Source organism: Numenius arquata, chromosome 9 (genome assembly GCF_964106895.1).
Source record: "Numenius arquata chromosome 9, bNumArq3.hap1.1, whole genome shotgun sequence".
In the NCBI taxonomy this organism is placed as follows: Eukaryota; Metazoa; Chordata; class Aves; order Charadriiformes; family Scolopacidae; genus Numenius; species Numenius arquata.
The window spans coordinates 4,833,933-4,854,954 of record NC_133584.1 but is presented as its reverse complement, the minus strand read 5'-3'; the positions used below and the strand labels follow the sequence as shown (position 1 = coordinate 4,854,954).

Genomic DNA, 21,022 nt, shown 5'->3' with positions numbered 1-21,022 from the left:
TATGGAGTTTTTTTGCTATTTTTTGGGCCAGAAATCACCTATGAGCCTGATCTGAGAGCTCCGGAGCTCCCGGCTGAACCCAGGGACAGTGACCAGCCCATGGCCCTCATGATGCTTGGGACACCCTGAGCACAGCCATGGTCTGAGCTAGAGCCCTGAAGCCGTGCTCCATGGCTCCTGTAGCCAGAGCCAAACAGACCCAAAACCAGAGCTTGCTGCCTTCTCAAGCTGTGACTATCTGCCTTGCTGGGGTCTCTGCCCGTGTCCTGCACCTTCCCTTCCCTGCTAAAGGAGGATGGAGCATCGCAGATGAAGTGGAGCAAGCAGATTGCTCTCAGAGGCATTCTTGCAGATCTAACACCTTTGATTCTGGAATAAAGCACCTCCAGCTCCCCTGGGAGGTTCTCTCTGATGGAAGGCAGGTTTTGTCTGAGCTGGAACTGCTCGGGACATATGGCTGAGGAGGTGAATGATGGGGTGAGAGCACGAGAGTCATACCTGATATTGTCACGAGGACATTTAGGCCCTCGAGTACGTCCATCTGTTGAAATCTCCGTCTGTTGATGAGGTTGTAGACCTTCCCTTGTCCACTTCGATCCAGCAGCATCAGGCCATTTTCTGTGCCCACCAGCAGATTCACACCTGAAGAGGAGAGGGCAATGGGCACCGGGAGCCATGACTGCTCCAACGGACAACAACTCAAGGACAACACCTCAAGCTCCTCTCTGCTACCACCGCGAGAGCGACCGATCCCAGCTAAAGCTGTGATCTTCCCATGAACATAAAGAGTCACTCTTACAGAGCAGGGACTCAGGGACATTAGCCTAGCCCGGGATGGAGAAGGGACAACCAGAGGCAGGGGCTCGGTTCCGTGATGACACATTCATGTTTCATCACCAGCCACATGTTCTGGAGAGTTTTGCTCAGGGCACGGTGTGATAAGGGGCTTACCCCACAAAGCAGCACAGAGAATCTCCGAGTTGAAGCGCTTCTTGTATTTCCGGATCTCCGGGGTGTCGCTGTGGGGACGGATGTTGGTGGGGTTGACGTTCACCACCGAGATCTTCCGGGCTTCGTTCAGCTTGGCCTGCTCCTGTCTGAGCAGCTCGCTGGTGAACAGGGCTTGTAAGGAAACACAACAAAACAGCGAGGTGTGATGGATTAATTGTATGTACCCCTACCGTCGGGGTTTTTTTTGGAATAGGAAGACAATATTTGGTGTATTTTCTGATGTCATCGCTATGTTATGAGCTATTAGTTTGAAGAGGGGCCATCGGGATTTTCTCATGGGTTGGAACCACCACCAAACCAGACCTCGAGCCCTGCCTGCCCAGCTGACCAGCACTATTTGCTGCCCGCTTGCCCACATCCAGCCATTTTCAATGACTGCTGAGCAACTACCAGCTTTTTGGAGTGACTTCCACCTCCCAGTTCTGCCAGGAACATTCCTCCCGGCTGCCTGGGCAGACGGATGGGTGGATTTCTGCTGTCCCCTGTTTTCTCCTGGACCTTTCTGGTGGCATTTTACTGGTGAGGGAGAAGAAGTTGGATGGAAACTGAAGAGCACAAGGATGCAGACACAGGCAATGTTTGGACGACATTAAGTGAAATGTAGAAGAGGTTCAGTAGTGCTATTCAGGCTCCATGACGTGGTTTCCACAAGGCCCTCCCCTCTCAAACTGGCCCCATTGCCTCCTACCAGTAGCAGATGACTCTTCATCCTCATCTTCATCTTCATCAGTAGGTGAGGTCTGATACACTCTGGTGTCCACAAATGGGGTGAAAGAGGCTTTGGTGCTACTTCCCATACCATACTGGAAAATAAACAGCAAAGTGAGAGCTTAGAGCACAGAAATAACAATAATTTTGTGTGTGTGTGTGTGTGTGTGTACGTAAGACTTTCTAATTAGCAGACCCAGTCCCTACCCCTGCGGTGCCCTTTTCAAGCCCTCTAGGAACATCTGCTCCAAAAAACAACATTAAATTGGATTTGTGAGTGCCCATGAGCAACAGAAAAGGAGAGGAGCAGGGCCCGGCTCTGCTCTCTTCTCGCAGGCAGAAGCAGAGCGCAGCCATGAGACCAGTTAGCGGAGAAGCCGCAGGGCCAGAGGCAAAAGCCAACGCAGGTAAAAAAACAACTTCTCTGCAGGTAACACACCCGCCTTAAAAAAGCCCGCTCTGGGATGTCAGATGCTTTTCCCACTCCCCCACCTCGCAGCCGAGGATGGGACCTTGGCAGGACGGCGCTGGGAGCCCCTGGAAAGCCCCAGCAGGGGCTAGCTGATGTGGACCAGTGACCACCAAAGTGATGCAGAGCTGGAAAAGGTGGGACTGTTGCTTTCCTTGTGCCGAGCCAAACGCTACCTAGTGCAGTCCGAGCAAAGATTTTATTTCAACAGGTCGTGGAAATCTATTTTAGGACCTGTAAAGCACAGGCAGGAGAGGTCGTACAGCCTTAATACCGCTCTGCTTTTACTGCCCGTTATCTAGGGGTTTGCTGGGCTAAGGCCAAAACATTGGTGCCCCTGGGAAAGTGGGAAAAGCCAGCTGTTTAGCAAAATGCCTATTTTTTGCTCTGTTGGACTGTGATCGCTGATCCCCACACCTATTGCTGAGGCAGGACCCAGCAATGCCCCTCAGTACACCTGGATACTTTGGTTTTGGGAGCATCTGGAGTGCTTGGGGTGAGCTGTGTGATGCTTTAGGGAGAGGTTTTGAGCAGGGGGTGTTTGAAAATGCCTTGGATGCTCAGGCTGATCAGAAGATGGCATCCCCCACATCGCTCCATCCCCCCCAAAAGTCTGGTCTCCAGCACACCTCATGGGGACATCACGTACGGGTTGCCTGTGATTTTAAGAATGTATTTTAAATTGACTACAGCATTTCAGAGGGGACTGCAGAAGGGGCCATTTCTAACCTAACAAAACTTAACCTGAAGGCATCGCAGGGAATGTTGCAGCCGATACTTTGCCCAGGGAATCTGGAGAGGAACAAACTGCAACGTCACATTGCTTTCTTTTTGAAGCCATGGCTTTGTTAAGGCAGAAAACAAGGCTAAGACCTTCTCCCAAGCAAAAGGAAATCCTTGCCTTGGGAATCAAAGTGTTGTGATTTTCCCCCCTCGTTGAGCAGCTTATTTTTCCTACTCCAGTATTTACCCAGGACATGCTTCATGCGTGACCTCCGTTAAGAGCTGTGACAGCAGCAAAACCCAAGTCGCATTGCAGCAGCACCACTGCTCACATTTTACTTCATCGGGACATTTTCCTTCCCTGAAATACATCTTCCTCAGCTTTCACATCACCAAGTCACCAGAGGCTGCTCCCCATCCCCAATGCCACTGCCCCTGTGGTGACAACTGGCATGGGAACAAGCCCGTGCTGTGGGAACCCCACTGCCCTGGCACATCCGTACCAAAACTGGGCTGGGCTGGTACCTGTCCTCTGGCGAGGTACAAAAAAAGGTTTAGGGGCAAAAACCCATGGGGTGTGGGAGCACCCTCATGGCGTGGGACTTTCCGTGGTGGCACCCAGCAGGTTTTGGGGCTGGTGGGCACCTGGCATCCATGCCCCAGGCATCCCGCTTCCCTCCCATCTCCGCGTCCCCAACAGCCTGCTTGTTTCCATAGAAACGGGATGGATTTCCAAAAAGTACACGGTAACTGAGACCGAGGGAAAGAGTTAATAGCCTGCGGCAGGGAAGGCTGCGGGAACAGACACCACATTTACATACACAGTACGGCCATATTTGTGTGCACATGTAAGATACACTCATTACGTCGTGCTTCTCCATATCCCAGAAATACACATTTTTTTCCTGCACTGAAGAGTGCACTTCTTTTCCATGAAGCCCCAAACATTCAAAGAGGGGAAAAATTCAGTATTTACAGGGATGCTTTCCAGCTGAGAGCCAGGTGCTTTCCGACAAATGCATTACAAAGAAACCCTTCATCCCAGTGCACCAAGCGTTTCTTTTCTTTGCTCACATTCAGCTATTCTCCTAAGAAGCTGGCATTTTGATAACTTACAAGTCCGCTACATAAATGTTAAGACCTCATCTTCCTCCAGGTCGTGTTCAACCACCTATAAACCTCCCTGGTGGCCTACAGAGACAGCATCAAGCCACAGGGCAAGGTCGCGCTGGCCCCCTTCTTTTTGCTCGCAGCACCATGAGTCACCCGAAAGCCTGTGAACTAAATCCCCAAGTTTCCACTTACACCCACTCCTGGCTCAGCCAGCCCTAAAAGCGCAGTTTTAGAAATGGAAAAGATTCTTCTGGGTTGGTATTCTACAAATGAATATATTTAAACCCAATCCTTGCCCGCGTTTAAGCAGTCCCAGGATGACCGTGGAAGGTGTTACTTTCAGGATCAACTCTCTCATCACCACTTTTAAAGGCAACGAGGAAACGGAGAAAACCTTGAGGCCAAGTCACACACCATCTGTTCTTACGTTTTATCAATGCCCAATTCCAAGCAAGTTTTATTTTTATACTGCTCGTAAAAGCAAACCGTAAAATGAGTACATCATTTCTGTGAAAGAATAAGATGACAGAACTTTTGATGTACAGCCAGAAAAATGAAAAGAAAAAAAAAAATAAAATAGCTTATTTAACACCAAATGGGTTGATTTCTCATGGAAAAACAGAGAACTATGTGCCTGATTCTCACAGCTGGTGATGGTAAGAAAGAAACACCAAATCCCTTGTCTTGTATGTCACATCTTGTACTTTCTAGGACTTTTTACACCTTATACCCTGTTAATGTTCAATCGTGTCCTTGTAAAACAGCTACCAGGGAGAAATACTTTGCCATGACTGGAGAAACACACAATTTTAAAGCTCTGCAGACTTTTGCTAGTCTGAAGAATGATCCAGAATTTCGTTGGCTTTGCTTTTTGCTAACCTTTTGAGTCACGCTGAGTATCAGAGATGGCACAGGTGGAAGCTGTGCCCAGTTGAAGCTAATGGCATCACTGGCTCTTGAAATTTTCTCATATTTCCAAGTGCCAAAAAAAAATGGGACTTTTACATCAATTGGCAGCATTCAAGCCACCACCACCAAAGGTCGAGCTGGTGGGCTTGACAGAAGACTTAATACACATTTCTACCATCAGCTATAGACCTATATAGCAATAAACCATCAAATTCCCTTCTATTTCCACTACACTCACCCGCATGGACCAGAAAGAGAGAGAGAGAGAGGAGCAAGAAAAGCCAGGGAGGAAAGCAGAAAAGCCCCTTTACAGGGCACAGAGGTGTTAATACTTGTTTAAAGCGATGCAAAGGAGAAGGAGGAGACCCCCCCCCGCCACCACCACCTACTTCAGGCACCGAGTCCATGTCCTGCGCATGCGTGGAGACTCGCCCCAGGGCCTCGGTCGGCGTGCCCGCCGGCGAGTGGCTTTGCTGCACCAGGTCAGGCAGATTGATGTGACCTGCAAAGCCATTGCTGGCTGCGTGGCCAGAACGCTTTTTTTCACCAGAGGTCTGCAGAGACACAAGGCATGAGGAAGAAAGAGGGGGCAGGGAGGGGGAGGAGGAGGGAAAAAGAGAAAAAGAAGAGAAAAATACCCAAACAAAACCAAGTCGTTGGCAGTCCCCCAGTTCCCAGAGCAAGCGCAGGAGAAGGACCCTCTCTGTTCTTTCCATCCCCATGCAATCTGGCAAGCAGCAAACCAACCCACCCCCTCCAACCCCCAAAGAAATAAAGACAGGATTAATCACAGAGTCAATACAGATTAATTAGCCACGTTACAGTGAGAGAAGCCTGATCATCGCCGTTTTGAAACAAGGAACGTAGGGCAGATTCTGCTCTTGCCACTATGGGTGCAAACCCCATGGCCAGCTCTTCTCCCACGTGGCCACCAGCCACGGTGACAGCAGAATCTGACTCCTTGATCAGCGTTAGTCTTAACGGCTTTGCGCAGCTACGGCGGCGAGTAGCCCGACTGCAAATGCCAACACAGCCCCTGTCGCATGTTTCTGTGACCCAAAACAGCAGTGAAGAGTGGCAGCATCGGCAGAACATCAGCAGAACGATGGGCATCTCGCTCTGCACACAAGGTTCCCAGGGCTTCCCCGGGGCTCCCCTTCTTCTCCATCCCCACCTCAAGCAAGGCAGGGGCTGGGAAGTTTCTCCCTTCCCTGCTTATTTTTTTGAGGTATTTGCCATTTTCATTAATCCCACCTACCTGGAGGACATCAAGGAGATCATTACAGAGCCTTGCCCATTTACTGGGATTAGTGGAAAACTCCCTCTGAACAGGCTCACCTAGTTCCTGACCAGTGCTGACAACATTTATCTTTCGATCACTTGTTACCATCACCTTCAACCACTTTGCCACCCCACCAAAGAGTGAAAAGCCCTTTGCCCAAAGCCCTTCCTCTCTTTCAAAGTTGCATTAATCTTTTTCCCCTTCAATATGTGAACATTTCATACAAACAAAATCAAGAATTACAACGCTGCTCAAGTCTAGTTTGCGTGTGATTTAAACATTCCTCCTTTATGACTGCTGACTCCAAACTCCCCTCCCTCCTTCTCCTCTCCCATCCACCTCCTTTACAAGCCGGCAGGAGAGCGACTCCCCTGTTTCACTCACTGCCAGGGCCACCAGGAGACCCACTACCCATCTGCGTTTCCAGCAGCATCCCCAGCATGTTCCAGCAACTGGGAAACCCACAAACACTGGGGGAAGATCTTCCACAGCCTTCCTTTGCCTCACTCCTGCAGTACCATCCATCAGGATTGCTCCCACTGCAGCCTTATCTCCGCGATGCCAGAGCTGGGGATGGGGGCTCGCATCCAGGTGGGATGCCCAGGGTGAGTGCAGGACGGCTGGCTAGTAGGGATTGGGGGTTTGGACCTTCCTGAGCACAACCAGTCCCTGGAAAAGCCTCCAAAGCTCTACAAACACATCTCTGATGGTTGCACGGCAGCAAAGGTTGGGAAGAAGAGAGGAAACTTTGGGCCAGGTTCCAAGTGCATTAACAAAATGCTGTAAATTGGAGATAATTTCTGCTGCCCGGAGCTCCTGTGGGATTTCGGCAGCATCATTTGTACGAGCATCCTCCCCGCCGTGCCCTGGCATTACTATTCACTGCTGTTTGTAGTTCTGAGAAACATTTGCACTTGTCACATTTGCTCCGAGTGTAAATTGTATTACGAGAGCGCTAACGAGCACAATTTACTCCCTCATTTTGTGTTCCGGACACACAGCACTGTTAGTTTTTGTGCTTACATGGGCAAAACCTCCTGAAGATGCTCCATGGAAATATTTGTTTTGCAACTTACCTCCCTCACCATTAAAGTCCCTTCCCTTGAAATATTGCTAAACGTATCTGCATGGGAAGTCTCCAGCCCGTGGGTTGTCACCATTCCCATGTTGTACGGCTCATTGCTTCCAGGAATTCCTGTTGGTCTGAGGACAGAATGGGAAAGCATTAATGACAGAAACTTCTTGTGCTAAATTAGACGAAACATCCTCTAACACAGTATTATTTCAATAAGGGTAAGGCTTTGTATCTTACAGCAAGAAAAAGTAGAAAATATATCCATCTAAATGCCCAGGAAATATATTACATTGTCAGAAATACAGGACCAGGTTGATGCACAACCGAGCACAGAGACCAAAGAGCAGGGCCTTTCTCATCCCGAGGTGCCCTGAGAGAAGCACCGATGAACAGGCAACGAGTCTGTTGCAGTCCTGCTCTACCTTACATCATTTTTTCTACGTAAGAAAGTTTAAAAAAGTAATAATTCACTCCCTTTATTCCCCACCTCAAGCCCTGAGAAGGAAGCAGTGCATCAGAGCACCCGATGACAAGAGCCAACAAGGGAGGGGATGGGGTTTGGAGGAGGTGCTGGCAGGAGGGCAAGTTGCGTCCTGTCTTTCCCTGCTGTTTTCCAGGTGGAAACGTAGCCCTAACCCATGATTTCGCCTTGACTTTATTTCTGTGCTCCTATATCAAGAGAGAGGCTGGAATTTATTCTCAAACGCATTAAATTTTAGGACTGCCTGAGAGTGGGCGTCGCAGGTGGTGAGCAGCCACCGTTACTTTATTACTACGTTCTTAGCAGGCCAGCTGCTTAAATATAATTCAGATGAACCCAAAAGCAAATGATGAAGTGCCTCTGGATTACCCAGCCCTGTGCGCTGGAAAACGCCGATGGTGTTATGAAGATGTTACTGATGAATCCTGTTAGTTTGCATTTAAAAGCCGTACAGACCGTTTGCTTTCCATTAATATGAATTAATTTACTCTTTAACACGTCATCCCCACGCACACCTACTCGTCAATGCCCACAGGCTGGCCCCGGTAGCGTGAAAAGCCACAGCAAGGCTGCATTAATCAAGGGGGTTGCTGGTCTAATGCGAGATGCGAGCCCTGGGGGACCCCAAGGTGGGACTGGCTCCCTGATGGGTCCTCACCTGCATCGTACCAAATGTACGACTGGACAGGCATCACCCCAAACAAGAGCGTGCCACACTTCTGCGGCACCTTTCACCGGAGAAGCTCGCGCCTTCCTACCATTAGCTCTTCAACACCGCCAAAGGATGGGAAAAAAACACAACTATTCCAGCTTTAGAAATAAGAAAGCAGAGAGAAAGGATTTTTTGTGTTAATTTTGAGACCATACGGTGAGTGAAAGAATGGCTGTGGCAGCCCTGAGGTCCCAATTTCATCGGCATGCAGTTTCCATGCCGCTCTGCAAGAAATCCCCAGACGTGGGGAAGAGCTGGCATGCACAGCCCAAAGGAGAGGGAGCTGAAGGGAGTCATCACAGTCTTCAGATGGAGAAAAGGTATCTGCAGAGGTGGAAGGAGTAAACGGTCCTTCCTATGCACTAGGACACAAAGTGATGGATGGGCTTATCCCACAGCAGGAGAGACATGGACAGAGCTGGAATGAAGAGCAGCCCAGCACATGGGAAGTTTAAAAATGAGTTATAAAAAGATCACTTGGAAGGCGCAGGAGAAGATAAGACGATCTCTCTTGGCCTCAGTTTCTAATGAAAAACATTGAACACAGGAAAAACAAAGCTTTGACAGACAAATGCCCAACTACATCTAGCCTGACCTTGAGTTAAGGTTCCTTTTGTGAAATAAGGGTGGAAAGCCAAGTGTTCACTTCCTTTTTCCCCAGACGCACAGCAGTGCAGCCATGCCTGAGGGTACCTGTGAAGCCTTAGATACGGACATAGCTCCTGCCACCTCACCGTGACAACAAGGGTTTGCTTCTCCATGTTTGATCTCTGGGGCACGTTCATGGACAGGACCTTATGGAGCAAGCAGCGTTGGGCTGGCAGAAGGTTTGGGGCATCCATCCCACCGCCCTGCCTGTCATCCGACACATCTGGCTGCAAAGCATTCAGGGAGAAATTTTATCTGCCAGGAAGTGCTGTGTCAAAGGCAAGGTGTTTGGTGGAAGGATGTCAGCGCAGATTAACCACTCCTGATTAAACTCCTCTTCTGTGAGCAGCCGGGGGACCCTTCTCGCACGCGTGACTGCCCATCCTTCTGCTGCATATTCATGGCCATCCCTCTGTCTCCTGACTTTCTCTGAGGAACCCTGAGAGCTCTGATTTTTCTTTTTCTGCTGGAAGGAAGCTCCAACCCAGGAGCTTGGCACTCTGCTTAATGTGGACCCTCTGGGTCTTCCTTAACCCCTGGAGGGCTTCCCAGGCCCCACCACTATGAAGCCAACTACACCTATATTTACTAATAATTCATTTAGTGGGAAGAATGGGAATGAACTGATTAAGATGCAAATAATCCCCTAAAGCCTTCCCACAACTCCTCTGCCAATTCAAAGGGGCAGGAGTCAGACCCCGCTGCCAGAGAGCCCCCAGAAGCTCCCCTGCAGTGCTAGTGCTGCAAAGCACCGGGCAGAGAGCCCACGTAGATGCTCCATGAGCTCACCCTGCGTGGTGACAGCTGTTTTGTGTGTGTTGGAGCCATGCTGGCCTCCTCCCTCATCAAAAGCACAAGCGTCCCATCACCTATAACGGAGATGCAATAGCATAGTCTGCTGACTTTTTCATTTCGGTGTTTTAGTCCACCAAACGTTGCTTCCTGCCCAGTGACTGAGCCAAAGACAAAAACCAAAGACAAAGATTCAGGATTATTATAATCCTGGCTCTACCAGTTGGCCCTGGGCAGAGTCACCGAGTCCTGCACTTCTGCACAGCTTGATGCCGGGCAAGACCTGGCTCAAGAGCAGGCAGAGCTTTAACACGCCAACACCGTGGGGAGGAACCAAGGTGTGGATGAGGTCAAGCGAGTCCACTCTGGCCAAAACCCCACCTTGCTCATCAGCAGGAACATGTCCATCAGCTCGGAGTCCAAGTTCACTGCATGTGCAGTGTCAATAATTCAGTTTTTCCCATTCAGTATCTCCAGCTTGGATCAGGAAAAAGACCCCTCTGAGCAAATTATCCCTTGCAACCGTGATGCCGTTCCCAGGGCCAGGCACCAAACACCGATGTGCTTTGGCCACGTCCCATATCACAGCTACTGCTCCCCCAGACCCAGACACACTGTGGTTTCACGGTTTGCCCTCCCCCAAAAGAAAGCGCTTCTTACATAAGCCGTGGGATGTCACTGACAGGCACGGTCCCATCGTGTGTCTCGTTCTCCCCATCCTCCTCCTCCTCCTCGCTGCTTTCCGACTCCTCGCTGGAGGAGGAGTAGTCCGTCACCTTCTTCAGGGGGCGATTGGTTTCTTCGATGCGCAGCTCCCTCAACTCTTTGGCTAGGGCCGTCAGATCCTACAGGGGATGGGGGCAAGAAAACAAGGAAGGGATGGCTATTATATTTAAAGCGAGGAGGGTGTCACATACATCTCTTCAAAAGCCAATGCTAACAGCACGAGCAACAAGAAATAGCTTTACAGAGTCGTTACAAACATGAGACGAACGTAAGACAATGTTTGTAGCATGTAGCATTTATTAAACAAAACAAAACTGATTTACGCTCACTGAAAAAATTAATAGCCAACCTCTTCTTTTTCTGTTTGGAACGTGTATGTGCATATATATACACACACTTATATGTATATACACGACAAAATTATATTTGTTGGAAAAGGTGAAGTTCAGTCACCATCATAGTAAACTGGAAAACAACATCATTTCAAAGATTGGCTAGGAGAATTTCTCCTGCAGGGTTTTCTCTTCTTTCAAACTTCTCAAAGAGACCCCGTAATGGTATTTATTCTGTAATAAATGCATTTGGGAAGGAAGCAATGACCAGCATCTCCCATGGAGTGGTGCAATCCCCACGTCAAGAGCTGCTTCCGTGGTGAGTCTCCGCTGTGGGGCGGCTGCCGAGAGGCGGTGAGGAGCACGAGGAGAAGCGCCCAGCTCAGCCAGACTTTGGAGTCACAGCTCTGAGTCAGCCACACGATCAAAAAGAAAAAATAATAATAAAAAAAAAAAAAAAGAAAAATCCCTCAGCGGGACCCATTAAGCACTTTATGTGAAATGTGGCAGCCTACAAGCTAAGGGCAAAGGAAAAAAAAGCCTCGAAACAAGAAAAAAGACAGGAGCAGTCCCAAAGCCTAGTAATAATTTTTCAGTTTACCATGACTTTGATGAGGTCTCAGACCCGACAGTCATATAAAATAGACACTGCTATTTCAAAACAAGGAACATGGCAGGCACCGTGTAGAAAAGAGACTTTTTGTTATCTTACATGCTTTTATAGCAATGCAGGGGGAAGCAGTAGGGCAGAAAAGCATGAGAGCTCGAATTAGAATGGGTTAGAGAACTCTGTTGCACAAGACATGCACATGACGAACAAAGCATCGCAATTGTCAGTCTTACCATTTCTCCCTATATTAGTGACCGAGGTAGGCATCAGTGCATTCGGTCAGAGATAAAGGATTAGGGAGAAAGAAACTCATTGAAAAAGGCTAAATTCCACAATTGTCTTACGGCCATACTCTCATTTACTGCATTTCCAGTTTACCGTTCCAGCAGGGCGACTACGGCAATATTAATTACGGTTGCAAAGGGAGCTCTTAAAAATCTATCCCGTCGACAGGTGAAGGAAACGATGGAAAAACTTCTACAGCTGAGATGCAAACCCAGTTTTTTGGTTTGGTTTTTTTTTTTTTTTTTTTTTTTTCAAACCGTGAAGCAGGAATATTTTGCAAGCAATTTGTACTTTGGTGACTGGTGACCCACACCTCCCGGCGAGCTCCCACCGGTGAACAGCCCCACATTCTGCTCCCAGGTCTGCCCTGCCCGGCCTCTGACACAGCGGAGAGACTCCCATGAACATCAGAGAGCTTTCCATCAGACCTGTAAGTAGTAGTATACCAAAAAATGCTAGTGTTTTTTTAAAGAAAAAAAAAAAGATCCATCCCTGCTTCACAGCAGGTACCTGTGATGGGTATTTTATATCCCTCTCCAAACGCTCTCTGTACCTTTAAAGACAGGCTATTTATCATGCTTTAAAAGAGAATGTGGTATTTCAAGAGTTTATTTTCAATGCCAACATGTTTGGGATTGAAATACAGTCAAATCTGCAGTCACGACATCTAATTATTTTAATTAGCGCTGTAGCAGCTTCTATGATACGATTGTTTCTTTCCCTACAGAAGAATCACCGAAAATTGGAACAGCTTAACGATGCTTTCCACTTCGAGTGAAAAACATGCTCTTTTTTGAGCACTTGCCTTTGAGTTGGATTAGAGCCTTCTCAACTTTAAAAAGGACTTTGAGACCGTGTCTAAAAATTGCAGCTGAACTTCCTGTAGCGCAGGACTAGCACCAAACCCTTCTCAATCACAGCGATGGACTGTGAAAATTTACTTCTTTTTTGCACCTTCCACTTCTAACCGTGCTTCCAGGCACTCTCTCTATCAGCTTGCTTTGGTCCTTGCTAGAAGATACCCAAATATTTTAAAAATCAGCTTAATTAGTTTTTAATAACTAATTTGGAAGTTATAACAGCAATAATACTCCCAGACAATACCATCAGATAACTCCTATTTCCTAGTTAAAGCTTTGCCTCGGGATGGTTAATTCTTTGATGTTATCATTTTCTCTGAGTAATGAGCACTTTGTAGGATTAAACGGCTTCACTGAGTTGCTCTTGGACCAAAAACAATCTGACAACTAGAGAGAAAGTGCTCTGTAGTTCCACATGTGTTTGAAATGTTATTACTGAGGGTGACATAATACGTAAGTTACCAGTATCAGTGCTCTTTAATTGCTTTTAATTACAAAGACTTCTTCAGATTTAATATTTGCTGGAATCAAGTCAGATTGGTTTCCCAAAATCACATAGCTCATTGAACTTGAATTTAGCACACGCGCTGCCTCTATTTAGACACTGATTTATGTGCTTTTTACTTAACAAAGCACCCCATTAAACAAAACACATTGCTCCTGTTCTATCCAAGAGAATAAGTTAACTAACCAGCACATCTTCCTCCTTTCCTATCTTCTATTTTTAGAGGAAGGAGGCTGCAGGAGAGGCTGCTGGTACTGGTGCTTTCCATTACAGCCCCACAGTTACCAGTATGGAAAGTGCGTGCACGGCAATGTGTGTGTGAGGGGAGTTAAACGCTAAATCAGGAATGTTTGGTCTCTTCCTATGAACATTTAAATATTCACCATCACCAGATGCACACACATTTAAAATATTATCATATGGTGATGATTATTATTATCACACGGTGATCATTACTATTAATTACACCTATAAAGGTGTAACTCAGGACTGTGATTTATTTTTTTTTTTAAGAGGATGGGTGAAGATTAGCATCAACATCTGAGACAGCTCCATTGACTCTGGCTTTACAGCTGATGGTCTGCTCCATGAGAATGAATTACCCACTGTATTCCACTGCTCTGTTCTCCTTTATTTGCCAAGCGCCTTCGTTCAAATTAGGCTTAAAAATACATTTCAAACGGCGCTCGACGGCCCCACTGAAATCAGCGGGGGGGGTCGGGGGCTGTAGCTGAGAGCAGAATGTGGGCGAGCGGCGCAGGTTGCCCGGACCACCTCCAGCGGCACCAGAAACCTCCGCTCTGGCTCAATTCTCTTTTCCAATCCGCCCAACAACGGCAGCACCCTCCGCTCCGCGCGTGAAGGTCGGGGTGTGTGGGGGGGTGCCGCTTGCCACGGCCTCCATGCAAGTGGTGTGGCCAGCGGGTTTCGGGCAGCCCGGGGCTGAGCAGAGCACTGCGGCAGCGCCTCCCCTCCCCGTGCTGCAACGCCATCGGCTGGGGCTCCCAAGATTGCATCGCCACCTTTATTTTTCAATGCCAGCACCGAGAAAAAAAAAACCCGCTTCGACATTAAGCGCTAACTAGTCAACCTCGCATAGGCACGACCCACTGAGAAAAGATATCACTAACCTCATCTATAGCTTTCTTATAGCTCTGTGGGTAAAGGAAGAATAATCATCATCAGAGGAAACAGATCGGGACAGGAAAAAGCCAGAGGAAGGGCAAGCAGGTTAGAAATAAAATTAGAATTGTTAGCTCAACGCTGTGGAGTGTAGAGAAAAGAAACAACATCAACAAAACATTATTACACATTAAAAAAAGAGAAGCAGTGGAAATTCACTTTGTTATTAGGCCGACTCCGCAGTTTTAAAATACAACAGTCAACAGCATTAAACCAGGAGGAAACACTTCGGATGAGATTTTGCTCAGAATAATCGAACGGGAGTGTACCGAGACCACCACCGGCTTTGGTGTTAAGCTGCGAAGGCTGTCGGGGGCCGGTCGCCCAGCCTCCCCGAGCAGAGCATCCCTCCGCCAGGCTGCTGCGGGGGGACATGCAGCACGGAACACAACAATGTGCCATCGGCAACCACGGCACCCAAGCTAGCAAAGCCCTTAAGCATCTGCTTCCCGCGGAAGCACAGGCTTAAGTGCTTTCCCCTAGACTTGGGCTCCCGATCAGAAACTCATGCACTCTCTTAAAGCATTCAGATCTCCCACGGGCTCTCGCCGTACCGCCGCTTTCCAGGCTCTCCGCTGGAGGAGCAACGGTACTAGCCTCTTTTTTGGGGGTCCCCGCGGTTGTGCTACTGCACCCAAGGGAAACACGGCCAAGCTGGCTGCTGGCAACATTCCCGCGGGAAGTACTGCAAGACTCACAGCGGGTCGGCTGGGCCGCGTCACGTCCCTGTTGTCCTCCTGCTTTACCTTGGCGGGCTCGTGGGAGAGCACAGGGGACCCTTCGGGCTTGGCGTTCCCTGGGCGAGAGGCAAAGGGAGAGAGCGGGAGTTAAAACGCTACCGAAAGCCGTCGCTCCATCCCATCACCCCGAAAAGGTGGGCATGGGGGGCTTCATCCTCCTCCTGCTTGTGTCAGCCCCTTCCCCAGCTATTTGCCCATGAAACGCAGGAAGACAGTGGTGAAAGCAGACAAGGACATCCCAAGCTCAGGACTGGATGCCCTGTAAATAGGTCATTTTTGTCCAACTAATAACGTTTCACTCCATTTTGCTTCCGTTGTCTCAAAAAACCCTCCTGCTCCTCTCCACCTGGAGCATCCCTCCATAGAGTGACAGAAGCCATAATCCAGCCCAGCCTCCACAGACAGCCCTCTCGCAGCGTTACTGCCCTTTTTTCTACTAAAGGAACAAATTCACTCTGCAAAAAAAGCAGGGCAGGCGATAAATTAAAAAGCTCTGCAGTGTCTGACATTGCTAGGACATTATTTGTCACAGGCTTCCTCATCAGTAAAAGCAAAACCAAACCAGAAAGGACAACTGGCGATGAAGTCCTTTTATTGACTACCTTAGAGAAGTGATGGTTCCAACAACAGACACGCCGTCTTATGGCCAAGTCATAAAAAATTCAAAGCATGGAGGCAGCATTTGTTTTAATTCGCTTCAGCCCTGGGGATTTATGCTGCAGGGCTGTGCCAGAAATGCAGATGTACGGGCTGTATGTGCTTTAGCATCACTACTGTGATTAAACAGGGGAAGGGAATATCTTCAAGAGTGGCTCTAAGATGAGAGGAGACAATTCAGGTAGGAACATAAACCCAGTGTAAACACAGCCTCCTGGTGAAAGCATTTTAACAAAAGCTTATTACGGGCTAATTCACTCCTCTGCTCCCATCTCAGGCTTTGCACAAAGATGAAGCTCAAAAAAAAAACCAACCAAAAAACCCAGAAAAAAAGAGATGCCCACCCGAAGTACCATCACAGAAGAAGTGAGCTTGGGTCAATGAAGATAGGAAGCTGGTATTATTTTTTTTTTTTTTAACTCTACAGCATAACCCTCATCTCCTTTTCTATAAGTTACTTGGCACTGGGATGCTTCGGTGGAGTGTGGGAGCAGCGCACGCTGCCGTGGGCATCCCACATCAGCATCCAGGCAGAAGGGAGCGTCAATATAGCTCTGCGAGGCGGCCAGCTGGTCACAGAAGTACATCAGAAATGATGAATCCTTTGATTTTAAATTTTTTTAAAAAAACATACAGAATCATAGAATGGTTCAGGTTGGAAGGGACCTTAAAGACCATCAAGTTCCAACCCCCTGCCATGGGCAGGGACACCTCCCACTAGACCAGGTTGCTCAAAGCCCCATCCAGCCTGGCCTTGAACCCCTCCAGGGATGGGGCAGCCACAGGTTCTCTGGGCAACCTGGGCCAGCGTCTCACCACCTTCACAGGAAAGAACACCCTCAAAGTAAAGAATATATGAGACCACAGAGCCCTTGCCCCTCCTGCTTATCAAACAAGCCTCCCAGAAAGTGTGCCCGGTGCTGAAGGGCATTTTGAAGAACCTCACCTCTGACTCTGTTGCGCTCACTGGAGCCAGCCTGGGAGCCAGGCTGGGACCCTCCTTGGGAGCTGGGCTGGGAGCTGGGAGTGCTGGAGCTGGAGGAGCTGCCGCTGCTGGTCCTCTGCAGCGGGCTCTCCACGATGGGCTCTGTCCTCCTCAGGTCCGGGTTGCTGCGGGAGCACAAAACAGAGGGGCACCATCTGCCGGTGTTGCACACGTCTCCGGGGCTTCAGATCCATCCCACCCCAACAGGGACAGCTGGAAGGTGAGGAGACACCCTCCTCTGCTGGAGAAGACAGGGCTGAGGTCTTCTCTTCTGAAGCTATTGAACCTCCAAGCCCCACTGAGAGACTACCTAGAATTAGGCACTCAACCACTTTATGGAGGTGGATGACAACCACAATGAAAAGTTGGCTAGAAGCTTTCTACTCTTATTTTGCCGAATTCGGCAAAAATTAAAAGGATTCTTTGCTCAGAACCCCCCTTCAGCCTGTAGATGTCCAATGCTGGAGTTACCTGAATTAACCACCCATATTCATCATAAAAGCAGGAATTTTGGAAACTGCTGTTAGACAGAGGAAGAAATACTTCAGTGAAGAAAGGATCTCAAGTTTGCAACAAGGCTGCAGACCACTTCCACCGCTTATTCCCACTTCCCAGTTTTCATGGCTTCACTGCAAACTTGCATCAGACATTCACTTTTCTTCCTTGATTTCTTTCACCCTTGTGAACATACATAAATCTAGACTAAAAAGCGTCCTTGATACACAAAGAGTGACTAATATCTCTCTGGGTATCAAGACGCCTTTAGGAAATGAATTCTTATTTGGCACTGAAATGACATCAGAAGACATGTTCACGCAGAGTTATGCAATTTGGTTTTCTACAATATTTCTGTTGAGTGATCTTATTATTCAAAGTCCTGTCAAAAAGGTAGAGAAAGCTTCTCCCATGGAGCCCAATTAGGACTTTTGTGTATACGTAAAAATGATTTTACGTAAAAATACGTAAAAAACACAGCCACATGGCACATTTCAACTGCAACCAGAGGCTGCACACATCAAGTGCGAGGTGTGGACACGGTGTGACCATAACGGTGCAAAAGCCCTTTGCCGTGACGGGATTGTTGGCAGAATGGTTTGGATGCTGCCTACGGTGGACATTACATAAAATCCCTGCCTAGTGCTATCTTGCATTGACACAGGTGGGTACTAAAATGATGAGAGCAAGCCGGTAACTTTCTGTGCGCGAGGAAATATCCCCCTCATTCGTTACGGTAGGGTGACAAATAAAAGCAAGCATATTTTAATAATATTTACATTTACGCATGGGAGGAATCAAGTGCCAATAGGAGAGGTGGTTAAAAAGGAAAACTGGAGAAATGCTACATTATTGTGAGAGAAATGAAATGTGAAACTATTTCACTCAATATTTAGTTTAATGGACATGGCAGCATCCTAATCATTTCCAGTTTTCATTAGACTGAAGGCCGCCAGCTCATGCTATACAGCTGACGTGTCCTTAGCTAAAATAATTCATAAAATCTATTTGAATAAAATAATACTAATCTATTTACCTGTACCGACCAGGACTGGGATTGAAAGGCTGAAGGGAACACTGGGCAACCTTCAACTCGAATCCCGCAGACTCCCATTATCCTTTTTACTTTCAATACTATCGCTTACCGGGAGCATGCAGCCCAATAACCCTCCGTATCTTAAAATTGTCCTTCAAGCAACAGCTAATTAAATGAACAACTTTTTCAAGAATTCAAAATGCTTCAGCCTTGAGCAATAAAGAGGAACCGACCATGCTATGAATGGTTTTTGTCTAATTAAAAACAAAACAAAACAAAACAACAACAACAAAGATTCCTCCTCCTCCTCCTCCTGTAACCCCTGCCCCAGCTACTCCGAGCTGCCGTAGGTGAGTTTGCTGATGCGTGGCTGGGGCACTGAGCTGGAAAGGAAGGCGTGTGCTGAGAACTGGTGGCAGCACATGGCTACGAACATCCCAGCGTCTGCCTTTTGACCTCACTCTGAAAAGACAAGGCAGGAAGAAGGCAAGCAAAGCGCTCCATCACGCAAGGCTACGTGGAACGCGTATTTTTTTACCCTGAGATTTGCCTGTCTGAGGTCTAGATCTGCCCATGATGCTCAGCAAACCAGCGACAAGCTTTCGCATGACTAAGCCAGGCTTTCTCCATCCGGCTCTGAGCAGAGCCTGTCATCTTCCCTGCTCGTTTTAAACATGCTCGGGGACAGCTCTGACACAGCAGAGATGAGGACAGCATCCTTCCTCGGGGTGATACGAGCGTGCCCTGCACACCGCTTGTGCCAGAGAGCTGGACCTGGCCAAGCTAACAGCCCTAGTCCTAGGAAGCCAAAAAAGGAATTTAATCCTTGATCTACATCTAAGGAAGATCTCACCAAGCTGCATCAGTGTCTGTCCCCCAGCACATTCCTCAGTCGTTATCTGTGAAAAGCTGCTCCAGTGCATAGGAAATGTATGGTATGGATCACCGAGATCTCTCCACTGGCTTATATGGATCCCCTTATATGCAAGAGGCGATGCTGGGAGAACCAGAACCTAATTCCACTAAAGGGAAAGCCCAAATTCCTGTTTGACCCCACAGCAGCAGATGCAGCATCCACCTCCAAACCCTGCAATGCCTAGGGAACATTATTCAGCCCAGGGAGCAAATCCTCCAGGGATCCAAGCCCTCATGGCCTTTGCTGCTGGTACAAAATGCCGATGAACGCAAAACCCAGTTCATCCCAGCGACAGGAGAAGCATTGCAAATCTCGTCACCCATCAGCAAGAGCAGGGCTAGACCCCAGCCCAAGTTGGAGCTCGCCAGCTGGGCGATGCCAGGAGGAGTTTGTAGCACGCTGGGATCGCTCCTGTCTGTCCCCCTCCCGGTGTCCCTACCTTGCCCGAATGGGCTGGGAGCCCAGCCGGGGCCCCAGGGCGCTGCCGTTGCCCGGGGAGTTCTTCCTTGCCAGAGCAGGGGATATGGACGTGGTTCGTTGAGGCACCTGGAAAAGAACGGAGACATCCGCCGTCACCCAGCCTGTCCCACCACCTCCGGCTGAGAGATCAGCACCGCCTCAAGACTGGGTTTACAATCAGTTTCCCACTATGCAATATTTATAGCAATTATGAAACACAAAGCTCTCGGCTTTTAGAAGGAATTGCCCGAGTGTGAGAACAGAAATGAGCTGCAAAGGTGGGGTGAGGGATGCTCCCAAAGGTGGGGTCAGGGATGCTCTCGGCCGAGGAGCCCCGAGCAGCACACAGAGCAGCCCTGCTGCCATCAAACAGGGCATTTACATTCTCAAAAATGAACGTATGCACACACATACATAAATACATATATATATAATTTAAATCTAACAAAACCCAGAAAAGTCATTTTTAAGGTAAAATTCAGACTGAAGTGCATTTCAGCAGCCACGGTGGAGTTTTTAGCATCTCTAGTTCAGATATAACACACGCCAGCAGAGAGAAGGTGCTGAACGGTGGACAAACAAGAGGGTTGACAAGTGAGAAGATCCAAACTGATCCACCTAAAGCTCATATTAAAGTCTATGACCTTCGTGGAGCTTCGGAAGCTGCTGCCAAAACCTTGCTGCCGGCAGGACGGCTCACCACCAATGCCACCAGCAGAAAGCCAAAGCCAACCGCAGCCTACGGGTGCTACGGGGGGTATCTTGGAGCCCTGCCTTGTCCCGTGGGAGCACAGGCATCACCGGTGGTCGTATCCCCCGGCAGCACAGGCCGACGTGGAGAGGCACGACGATACTCACCATGCCATACCTTGCACCAGGTTGCTCTCTGTTGAGAGGCCAAGGGCTCGAAGGAATTAGGCATTTTTTTTTTTTTTTTTTGAGAATAAACACACAATTATGTTAGACAAGATAAAAAGATGTAGAGAGCGAGTGAGCTTTATATTCTGTGGCACCACTAGCTACAGCTTGTCTCATTAAAAAGCAATCTCCCCTCCAGGTAGGGTACTCTGCAGTCGGGACTTGGGGAGTTTTTTACCTTCCTCTGAAGCATCCAGCCGTAAGCACTGGCAGAAACAAGACCCCGGACCACAGAGACGGCCGGCCCTGCCTCACGGGGCAGTCCTTTCCTTCCCGCTTCCAAACACATCAAACCCACTTTGGGCAGTAAAACATGAAGTCGGAATCCTCACGGGTATCACTGCCAACACAGTGGCCTTATACGTGATGTGGTGGGGACCCCTTCTAGAGCTC

The 21,022-nt window shown here is 48.5% G+C and overlaps 1 protein-coding gene across 1 annotated transcript in view; it reads right to left on the bottom strand.

Moving 5' to 3' along the window:
* The window catches only part of TNIK (TRAF2 and NCK interacting kinase), a 167,361-nt gene that overhangs the window by 9,304 nt on the left and 137,035 nt on the right, over window positions 1–21,022 (bottom strand). The window contains exons 18-27 of the mRNA XM_074153949.1: window positions 19,692–19,798; window positions 16,767–16,930; window positions 15,122–15,219; window positions 14,372–14,395; window positions 10,584–10,768; window positions 7,292–7,418; window positions 5,323–5,487; window positions 1,700–1,814; window positions 952–1,122; window positions 499–642 (exon numbers count right to left, since the gene is read on the bottom strand). Of these exons, the coding sequence (XP_074010050.1) occupies window positions 499–642; window positions 952–1,122; window positions 1,700–1,814; window positions 5,323–5,487; window positions 7,292–7,418; window positions 10,584–10,768; window positions 14,372–14,395; window positions 15,122–15,219; window positions 16,767–16,930; window positions 19,692–19,798 (1,300 nt within the window). The remainder of the gene's footprint in view (window positions 1–498; window positions 643–951; window positions 1,123–1,699; window positions 1,815–5,322; window positions 5,488–7,291; window positions 7,419–10,583; window positions 10,769–14,371; window positions 14,396–15,121; window positions 15,220–16,766; window positions 16,931–19,691; window positions 19,799–21,022) is intronic.